Source organism: Exophiala spinifera, assembly GCF_000836115.1.
Source record: "Exophiala spinifera strain CBS 89968 unplaced genomic scaffold supercont1.1, whole genome shotgun sequence".
Taxonomy (NCBI): domain Eukaryota; kingdom Fungi; phylum Ascomycota; class Eurotiomycetes; order Chaetothyriales; family Herpotrichiellaceae; genus Exophiala; species Exophiala spinifera.
The window spans coordinates 5,802,595-5,813,681 of NW_015622513.1; the positions used below are offsets into that span (position 1 = coordinate 5,802,595).

General features: G+C 49.9%; 1 protein-coding gene across 1 annotated transcript; it reads left to right on the forward strand.

Annotated features, from left to right (window-relative positions):
• Positions 1–1,808: 1,808 nt before the first annotated feature.
• PV08_02129 (uncharacterized protein) lies at positions 1,809–10,773 on the forward strand (the record flags this gene model as incomplete). The annotated part of the gene is made up of 5 exons (XM_016376489.1): positions 1,809–1,842; positions 1,907–1,954; positions 2,004–2,046; positions 2,096–8,230; positions 8,283–10,773. The coding sequence occupies 5 exons, from the start codon at positions 1,809–1,811 to the stop codon at positions 10,771–10,773; spliced, it is 8,751 nt and encodes a 2,916-aa protein (XP_016241765.1).
• Between the last annotated feature and the right edge of the window lie 314 nt (positions 10,774–11,087).

Below are 11,087 nucleotides of genomic sequence, written 5' to 3' on the forward strand. Positions count from 1 at the left end.
GCAGAGCCACGTGTGACGTGGCGTTGGGCCACGAGGTGCTACCTTGCGGCTCCTTGTGTATTCTGTACCCTGAGGAAGAAGACCAAGTTGCTTGACTCCATGCGCACAATTCTTCTGAGGATGGAGTTAACATACTGTCTCCACGGAAGCAGTTGGAGCGTTGAACTCATCTTCAACCTTGATAGGAAAGGCGTCTAAAATAGCCGGGCTCTCAATCACCCTCATTCAACACTTCATGCACACTCTTCCAAACTGGAACGTAACGCATTTCGACTGTGATCTTGACGAGGCGTCTTTTTCCATTCTTTCCAATGGGAAACTCTTCCACGTCTATGTTCGAGCGGAGGACTTAGTGAACTGGCCTGGCAAAGCAGAGTTTCTGCGACTGATAGGAGAAGCACCAGACGACAAGATGCTGAAGAATCGCTCTACGCTCTCATTTCAGACGCTTGTATTGCCATGCTACGGGCTCACGATTCACCTTCGATCGATCCTCACCAGTTTTCTCTTCAGCAGTGCTACGTGCCTGAGACTCTTTACTTCAAGTTGGTGGAAAATGCGGGAAGCCTCACACACTTACGTTGGGCTAAAGATCGTCCTGATCTCATGGGATTGATACCTCAGTTTCACTTGAGCAGCATTCCGGAATCCTCCGGAATCCCTCGTGTGGCCGCCTCGATGACTAGAATCCTACCGCGACACAGCTCAGACGACGACGACGTCCCATCGGACAATCCAGGCTCTGTCCCTGTGGCTGGAAATAATACCTGTTAACATTTCAAGGCAGTACAGGACCACACGTCATTTCTAGGTTGAAGATGGCGAGGAATGCGACAAAGGCGACAACGTTGACTGCAAAAGCGAAATATGACCCTCTGATCCGCATCGGCCTGGCATGTCAGTGCGAAGCTCACCTCCCTGCAGGCATTGTTGTACCTCTCACCAAATCGCTGCTTGCACCGCGGTCATAACTTCACCAACGAAGTTCTCCATGGCGACCAAGGATGACTTCCAAATGAAAACGCTCTGAATGGAGCCATCCCCGCTAGATAGACATCCTCAATGCCCGCTTCCCTACTGTCGACTTACAGCAATAATGTGACTAGCGTAGACGAAGGAAGCCTGTTTTGGGCGTGATGAATACAATAAAGGATAAGCCGCTGACCTACCTCTCTGGTCTTCCAAGTCACCGTTACACGGCGAGGACGCTTTTGAAGAACTTCCAATTCTGGGCGAGCTATGGGCTTAGTAGATGACCAAGATCGGTTTCGAGTTCACTGAGTGACAGCGCCAGGTCTAGATCCGATGGCCTCTTCTACCGTGATGGAGGCCACGGTAGTTGTAATGTAGAATGGTACTGATGTTTTCTATGATTCCGCAGCTCACAGTCAGGCTGGCCAGCCGAAGCCAGCCTAACTTAGAAGTGTTCGCAGACCGACGCCGCTTTTGAGAACGTTCGCGGTTTCTCTTGTTACATGTGCATCGACGAAGACTCTTCCAATCTCCCTCCTGAAATAATCAAAACGACGACAACTCTCGCATCGGCGGCGACATGGATAATTTCAGTTAGCCTTGTGCCTTGGAATCGCCCTCGACGTGGCAGCCATTTGCGCGCGGCGAATTCACCACGTTGATGACTTGAGCAGCGTCCAGCTGCCAAGCGTAAGAAAACGAGCATCGCTTCTTGTTCTCGAAGTTTGCCTGTCTTAATTGATCAGACAGTCTGACTATCGCACCGGCATCAATCTACCTCTGAACGAAAATGTTCTTTGATGTGGACCGTTTATTGATCGTTCGGGGCTGGAGAGATGGCGGTGGTCAAGATTGTCGCGGCGGCGATTGGTATGCACCCGCTTTTGAACAGCACTTCCACCACTCAGCCTTGTCAACTAACCACGACTACCAGGGAAGCTCGAGGCCGACACACAACGTGTCAGAGCCGAAGGTCTTGAAGGTCTGTCATCCCTTGCAGCTCCCTGTCTCTTTACTGACTTGAGCTGTAGCCCTGAAGAGCGCACTAGGACAAGACAATATCAATTCTCGAGTGTAAGTTTTTACTTCAGCGAAATGTTAGGAAGCTAACTTATCTCACAAGCAATGTTCTCGAAGATGATGTGTTCCACAAGATCCTTGAATTGCTTTACACGATCATCTCCAGAGAAAAATCTGCTTTCAGTCGTGCTGTCAAGCCAACAACCAAGAACAATGCTGCATCTCGCCTGGAGGTTGCTGCAGCCGCATTTAGACTCGTCGTGGAAGCAGGGACTCCAAACATCTCTTTCAAGACGGCTTTATCCGTCCTAGACCACGTCGTCGATACTTTGCCCTTATCAGATGGGTCTCTCTGCAAGCCCCTGAAGACTGACTATCTCAAGTCCTTCCGCTCCATTTTGGAATATCCTCCTCATCCAGAGCACATGCGCCCTAAAAAATGGCAAGGCTATGTTGACTTCATACTGGAGGCATTGTCTTCAGGTCTTGAGGATGGCCCAGTAGATGGTCATCTTGTGTTTAGCCGGGAGCCCAGCATGACTTCCGGGTCGGGCCAACAGTTATCCATACGCCGTAGTCAACAAGGCCCAAGGAGCCTCGGAAAGGAGATTGCTTCACATGCTGAAGACCTTACTGCTGCTTTGAGAGGTCTTACATGTGTGACGAATGCACCAGTTCTGACACGTTCTGCAGCTATCGCCGAAGTACTTATTGGTCTCTTGAACTCAACTACTCGAGGACAAGAGACAGCATTTGAGACGTTGAACAACATCATTTTTGTTACATTAACAGAGAATGTCACTTTGATGCACACAATTCTAGCTGAGCTCATTCCGATCCTACGGAGACTTTGGGCTACCAAGTCAAGCATACTTCGGGAACAAATGCTCATCACTCTATTCACCTGTCGGTACTTCTTTCTCTCCGCAGTGGAGTCATGGCCTCAGATTGATGCTGAACAGCTTCGAGCTCTCCTACGAACCATTCTCTCCGAATACCAACATCGCAATGAGAGAGAAATCCTACACTTCGACGATATGAGTCCTTACGTTGTCGATTGTGATCATCCACTACGACTGGCACACTTTGTGCCAATTAGGGACTCGCCCCGAGCTCTGTCATGCTTTATGACTTTGTCTGTCGTGTCATGTCTCATTTTGGGACTAGTCTTCCGAAGCAAATCGACACGAGCTGATCCTCACTCCGAAGACGCATCTCGGAAAAGGCAGAGAACTCAAAATCCTTTTGACGAAGCCTTGCAAAGTGCGACACTCGCTACGGGCCAGGAGAGGCTGATTGCCTTGCAGATTCTACTCTTCCTACTTGATCAACCGCGCACGCTCGACAGCGAGCTCTCTGCCGGATTTTCCAAGTTGATGCAGGCATTGACTCACGAAGATGGCAACGTACAGACCTGGGCATTCCTTGTTTTCTCGCGATTATTGCTTTCTCAACATTCCATGCCAGCTTTATCAATCAACTGGTTACAGGTCTACGAGGCTGCTCAGGGAGCATTGTCTGTCCCGACGGCGGCTCGAGCAGCCTGCCATCTTTTAAATGTCATTTTGTCGACACGGATCCTTGGATCAGCTCTGACGGGAGCTTCTCTGCAGAATGCGGTTTTCGGAGGATCTGTCAATGGACCTTGCCTGTTCACTGATACCGCCTTGATATTTTTGAAAACTGCTCTTGGATCTGGTTTGTTTGGGAATGGGAAAGCCTTTGAAGCCTTCTGCCTGAAAGCCCTGGAGTGGCTGGCTACAAGATGGACGCTCCCTCCTACTCTTGATCGCCTTTCCAACTCGCAAATCGCGTTTCATGGCCGACCATCACTTCTGTATATGCTACTCACGTCCATGTGTGGCTTCGATGATCGGCCCATGCCTCGAGAAGATTGGTCACCTTCACATCCATTGTGGCGAGCATCATTGATTCCCTCTGATGATCTTGGTTTTCTTCATTACCTTCTCTGTCTTCCTCAACCTGAGCCCAACGGTGTTCAACCTCCAAAATCTGGAAGCCTGCAGATTGACTCTGTTACAGCCTCCCATACCACGAAGGCTGTCGTCGACTTTCTGAATGGTCGGCTGTCCGACATCTTGCACTCATGGGAAAGTATACGATCTGAGCGAAGTTCCAACATCACAAGTGATATCGCAACAATCTTGAGCGTGGCTTCCACCACAGCCTGTGGTGTTTGGGCCCGATCCGTCCCCCTTGCTCATAATCCTCAACAAAACCCTGCTCACGCCAAAAGCCGGGATCTAATTGAGGCGTTTATCAGCGATCAGAGTGAAGACATGCGCAGAGTAGTCACCCTACGGTTCTGCGAATCCGCTCTGCAGATATACCATCAAATTTTCCAAACCCATGATGAATCTGCTTTGGAGGCATATCAACCGGTGATAGAATTAGCATTAAGACTCACAAGTTTGGTTACCGACCACAATACGACAACCTCAGACCCGCAGCACCTGTCCGATTTCCAAGTCATGGATATAGACTCGTGGGATTCACAAGCTAGTCAGCGAAGCCAGCACACCCTCTCCTCAAATGCCATGAGGATTGATCTGCCACTCTGCAGCGACACACCATCTTTACTGACAAGAAACAAGGTGGAACTTGCCACTGCTTTGCAGGTTATAGAGTCACGTCGATCGCTCAACCCTGAGGCAGCTTCTGAGGTTGTTGATCAGATTCTGTCTTTGGACTCAGATTCGTTGCTCGCCGCCCGCGGAGCGGTCCAAGACTTTTTCAGACTCGACCCTGGTGTCACTCGTACCGATGCTCACCGCCTCCTCAGTGATCTCGGGAAGAAGTATCTGCAAGACTACCGATTCGAAAGGTGTGAAGTCGCTTTAAGTTTCTGTCTGACCACGATGCAAGCTCTCTCAAGATTATGGGCTGCTCAGGAAGAAGCTGATGATCTCCAAGAAACTGCACTGGATATCTACGATTGGTTTCTGAGCACGGCTCTTGGCAAGCAGATTGCTAGTCGCAAAGTGCTTCTACACATCACAAACTTACTCGACTTGCTTATGAGACAAAACACGTCCTTCAACGAAGAAGAGCTCCCTTCTCCCAAAACCAGTTTGCTCCAGATTTTAAGAGTCAGTAATTCGACGACAAAATATGGTTTGGCCAAGAAATTGATCTCTATATTTGAAAAGTATGTTTTGAGCCAACATGAGGCCATTTTCGATGACATTGTCGAAAACCTGCCCTCAGACCCAGACAACAAGGAAGGCATTGCGGTTCGTCTCCATGTTGTAGCACAACTTGGTGCTCGCTGGCATACTGTCCTGCGACAGGCCACTTATCATACTTTTGAAACAGTCGCCAATGTACCGTCAACAATGCCTATGGCCACAGCTTGCATCGCAGCAATGTGTACAACCCTGGGCCTGAAAACGCCCCAGGTATTGTTCAAGCTTTTTGCGCCACAGATATTTTACACTTGGCTGAGCAGAGGTTCTCTAGCACAAATTCCTTATCAAGCATTCAGCTACAACTCTTCCAAGGAACTGGCCTTGGACAATATCGCAGAGCTCGTCGGTCAGATCGCACTGAGAGGCTCAATCCATGCGGAAGAGCTAGCGGTTCTAGTCGGACAAGACTGGAAGTCCCTTCTGTCGACCAACTTTTCTTATGCAGAAGCCTACACCCTTGCATCTGAAACCAGCATCCCCAAGCAAGAGCGCCTCTACGATGGTTCAGAGAAACTGATACGGAAACAACTCGGATCTGAATTCTATCTGAAGCTATTACGTTCCAGTCTTCCCGACATCGTCGCTCGTCTGATCATATCGCTGCAGGACGACCGCGCAATTGACAGATCTTTCGAAAAGAATAACCAGGTATCTGCTCTTCATGCATGGCAAGAAATGTCCTCGATCTCAGACTCAAACACGCAGCTTCCACTCTCTCAGCAGCCTTCTTTCAGAGCAAGATGTCTTCTGGACGAACTCAATTATCTCTATCAACGCCTAGATATTCAACCTGATGACGTCTGGACCTCTGCCCTTTTGATTCACGTCTATAGGCAGCTTCTCGAAAGGACGAACTCAGCATTAGGCTCGTTGCATATTTGTAGCATAATTCGGAAGATCCGAATTGCAGTCAGCCTTGCAGGCCCCGCTGCACTGGAAGGATACCCGTTGGAGATGATTTTGCACAACTTGCGACCTTACCTCACGATATTTGAGTGTGCTGAGGACACCATGGCGATCTATAACTATCTGTTAAAAGCTGGCAAGGCCTACCTCAACAAGAATCTATCCTTCATCGCAGGCTTAGGGGTAGCAATCTTCACCTCACTTATCGGATTCATCGGATCTTCTCAAGGCAGCACAACACAGGAAATCCATTTCGTATCAACAATGAATAAGGCACAGGCTTTCCGAAGCTTTCTGGGTGATTATTTGGACTCCATGGATCTCGAAGAGGTGACCGATAAGGCAAGGTCGACTTTTCAATCCCTTGTACTACATGCAAAGGCCATAGCATCATCAGGGAACAGCTCAAAAAGTTCCAGCGAGGGAAATCTGTTACTGGTCCTTCTTGCTGATAGAAGCTCGGAAAAACCTTTACTTACAGACCTTCACTTCGACATCGCTATCGGAATTCTGTGTCAACATTTTGCGCCTGCAGTCAGTCGTTCGGATGATATCCTTGAAGATGACCTCCACGCAGCACAGTTTGCGCCCATCCTAAACACAATCGTCAAAAGGATCAGCTTGAATCAGCCGTTCCGTATATGGGCTGCTGAAATCATTGGCCGAGGGCATATCATGCGCGGCCTACGCTTCAACGCTAGAAGTGAAAGGTCGATTAATTATCCTTCTGACTTAACTCAAATTGAGCCAGACCGGGACGCCATAAATTCTTATACCAGTATTACGCAGTTCCTCCTAGATCTCATATGGCGATCTGACTTTACTGCCTCATCTTATGCCGAGAAAACTCTGCAACTGATATTCAGTGGACTGTCTGATAGAGATCAGGAAGCCGTGCTGCAACCAACAGTCGATAGGAGCCTGATTCGTCAGCTCAAATTTGAGCATTTCCCGTGCCCTGCAATTGTTCTCTCACAGACGAGTATCCTGACTGCGGAAGCACTGTCCTCCTCCAATCGTCCCAATGGGAGCTGGGCTAGTGACATCTTGGCTGAGATCAGTGATGCTGCTGTACACGATCCAGTTTTGAGCTTTCTAAAGCCCTTTGCTCTTGCATTATCAGCTTCTGCGGACATTCTACTCCCGTTCGCAGTTCACCTGATCCTTCTTCGAGAAATCAATGGGCAGCAGCCGTTCAAGGACAAATTATCACAAGAATTCACAAATATTTTTCTACCGGGGTCGCAATCACTGGAGAAAGAACGTCGATTGGCTTTGCAAATCCTCCTATACCTGCAGAGATGCCGATATCCGAATGAGGCCAATATTGGCGCGCGCAATTCCTGGCTCGATGTTGACTTGAGTGATGCTGTCATTGCCGCAGCCGACTGCCAGATGTGGCACGAAGCACTCCTGCTGTTAGAACTACAACACTCGTATGCTAGGCTGCAATCAGAACGTTCGTCCCGGAGGTCTTTTGTCAGTATTAAGCCAGTTCCTGCGGAGGTGATTGCGAACATCTATAAGAACGTTGATGACCCCGACTTCTTTTATGGCAAAAAGCAAGAATTCGATCTTACCGAAGTCGTTAGCAAAATGAGTCATGAAGGCGCAAGCCAAACTTCACTCTCTTTCCACAGTGCAATGCTTGACTCAAGACTGAGAATGGACGACCAAGGGCAGTCATTTGCGGCTATTGCGCAAGTGACGGCATCCTCACTGAGCGCTGCAAATATGCAAGGCATATCTGAAGCTGTGAGACAATACTACGACGATGGCGATCCCAGCACCGTGTCTAGACCAGGACGGCTGCCCAGTGACGACTGGGATATTCAGCCCGTTGATCGGTCTATGACATACTCAAAAGACATGACTGCCTGGCTTCGAGACCTTTATCACACATCCAAGAAACGGGATTTGATGACCAAGTTAGATCAATCCCTAGTTTCACTTATTGACCATGTGAAAGCCGGCGTCTCCGACAAGGCTCAGACGAGTGAGATCTTGACACAATTGGCCATGCGTGGGGAGATTAAGCAGATTATGATGGCAAGAAGACCGGAAGAATTGGATCTTGTGTGGGCGAGAATTGAGTCAAGGGATGAGCGGGTCAAACTCGTCGAGTGAGTAATCCTCTTGTCGATCTAACACCGTGGTAACTAATTCAATTGGCAGATTCGAACGCCTGGCTCCAATACTTGATGGAAGAGAAGCAGCGTTTGCTGCCATGCGGCGGAACGTCAACCTGCAATCGACATTCTCCATGAGTCCAAACCAAGCCCTCCGGAACGAGGTCCGGGCAGCCAGACGCTCACTTGAGCTAGCATCCAAGTTTGACGTGCCACAGTTCTGCCTGAATCGAACTTTGTACCTATCAGAATTGAACCAATTGGCCATTCAAACTGGCTTGGAGGTAGATGTCGCTGTCCAATACGACCTAGCAAGGACGTTGTGGTCTCAAGACGAGACTGCCATTTCAATTGGCATCTTGCAGAAGTTGAAAGAGCGGGATGACACTGCCAAGCAGGCCATTCCAGTCACTAAAGCGGCCATCCTCACAGAACTTGGTCATAAGATCGCCGAAGCTCGCCTCGAGAAGCCAGATGAAATCATCTCCCGATACCTCATCCCTTCGTTTGAGGAGATACGCGGCCATGAGAACGGGTCAGAGGCCGGCAGGGTTTACCATAACTTCGCTAGCTTCTGTGACATGCAGCTCCAAGACCCTGACAACTTGGACGACTTTACCAGAATCAGCAAAATCAGAGTTCGCAAAGACCAAGAGGTCCGAGAACTCGAACAAATGTACATGAGCAGCCGTGACGAGCGACAGAAGAAACAACTGAAGATACACCTGGACCGAGCGCGAACATGGTTCAAGATTGACGACGAGGAATGGAAACGTGTTCGGAGTAATCGAGAAGAACTCATTCTGAATTGCTTGGAAAACTACCTCCTTTCGATGAAAGCGTCTGACGACTACCCTAATGATACTCTTCGGCTACTGGCCCTTTGGCTCAATCAAGCGGAAAGTCGAGAAGCGAATAAGGCGGTCGGGAAGCATTTGTCCGGCGTCCCAACTATTAGATTCGCTCCCCTGGTCAACCAGCTTTCGTCGCGCTTGCTTGATGTCAAGGACGATTTCCAGAAGAACCTCATGGAGCTGATGTTTCGAATCTGCTCTGACCACCCTTACCACAGCCTGTATCAGCTGTTTGCTGCGAGCAAGAGCAAAGCACCGAAACAAGACGAGGTTGCGGTCTCTCGCAACCAAGCCGCCATCAAATTGTCTGAAATGGTCAACAAGAAGAGCACCTCTGCTGCAGTCTGGGTGGCACTGCATAACTCTTGCATACAATACCACCGAGTTGCTTCGGAAAGCCTTTCAGAGAAGGAAAAGCGACCAGGCTCGAAAATCGCACTACGGAAGCTGCCATCGGGCCAGAAGCTTGAGAACGTCTTATCCGAGGCTCACACGAGGATCGCTCCACCCACGTTGAACATACCTCTCCGGCCCGACCACGACTATTCGCAAGTGCCTACATTTGTGAAGTTCGAACCAATGATTTCTATCGCTGGTGGATTGTCGAGTCCCAAGATCGTCACCATGATCGCGTCCGATGGCCAGCGGTACAAGATGCTTCTCAAAAGCGGCAACGACGATTTGCGTCAAGACGCCATCATGGAACAAGTCTTCCAGCAGGTTTCGGATCTCTTGAAAGACCATCGTGCGACGCGACAGCGGAACCTGGACATTCGAACATACAAAGTCATTCCGCTGACCACGAATTCGGGAATCATTGAGTTTGTCAAAGACACTATCCCACTGCATGACTACCTCCTACCAGCTCACGGGAAATACTTCCCAAAGGACTACAAACCCAGCAAGTGTAGGAAAGAAATTGCAGAAGCCCAGACGAAGAGTTTGGAGCAGCGTGTTCGTGCTTACCGAAATGTCACAGCCAACTTTCACCCGGTCATGCGGTTTTTCTTCCTGGAGAAATTCCCAGACCCCGACGATTGGTTCTACAAGAGATTGAACTACAGCCGCTCCATGGCTGCGGTCAGCATCCTCGGCTACGTTCTGGGACTCGGTGATCGGCACGGACACAACATCCTCCTCGACGAGAACTCGGGGGAAGTGGTCCACATCGACTTGGGCGTCGCGTTCGAGGCCGGTCGGGTTTTGCCGATTCCAGAAGTCGTCCCCTTCCGTTTGACGCGGGACCTGGTCGACGGGATGGGCATGACCGGCGTCGAGGGCGTGTTCCGGCGATGCTGCAATTTCACGCTCGGGGCGTTGCGGGTAGACCAGGAATCCATCATGACCATCTTGGACGTGCTCCGGTACGACCCGCTGCATACGTGGTCCATCTCGCCCTTGCGACTACAAAGGATGCAGGAAAACAACGAGCAAGCCGAGGCTGCTGCGGCCGGTGCCTCTGTTCCCCCCGCGGAGGTCGGTGGTGCAATGTTGCCGCAGCATGACTTGGCGAGCCGTCGAGAGGCAAATGAACCCAGCGAGGCCGACCGTGCCCTGACGATCGTCGCGAAGAAATTGGGCAAAGCGCTGAGCGTGGAAGCCACGGTGAACGAGCTGATTCGACAAGCGACGGATGAAAGAAATCTTGCCGCGTTGTTCTGTGGATGGGCGGCGTACGCGTAGTGGTAGCAGTGTTGGTTATGATGATGGTCAATGGTGAATGTGATCGTGATCCACGTGCGGTCCAAGAAGAAGAGGTGTCAGAAAGGAGGGTGAGAATATCGAGAAGTGTACCGTACACAAGGTACATGTACATATGACCATGTCGTGCCTGTGCTCAATTGAGGCTTTGTTGTTTTCCGTTCCCTGGTGGGCAAGTGGAAGAAGAAGAGGTGTGTGTGTGTGTGTGTGTGTGTGTGTGTATGCTTCATCACAGGACCGAACGAATATAATTTTCCGAGTTACATTGCCCCGACACTAGTTAGTTAATAAACCCT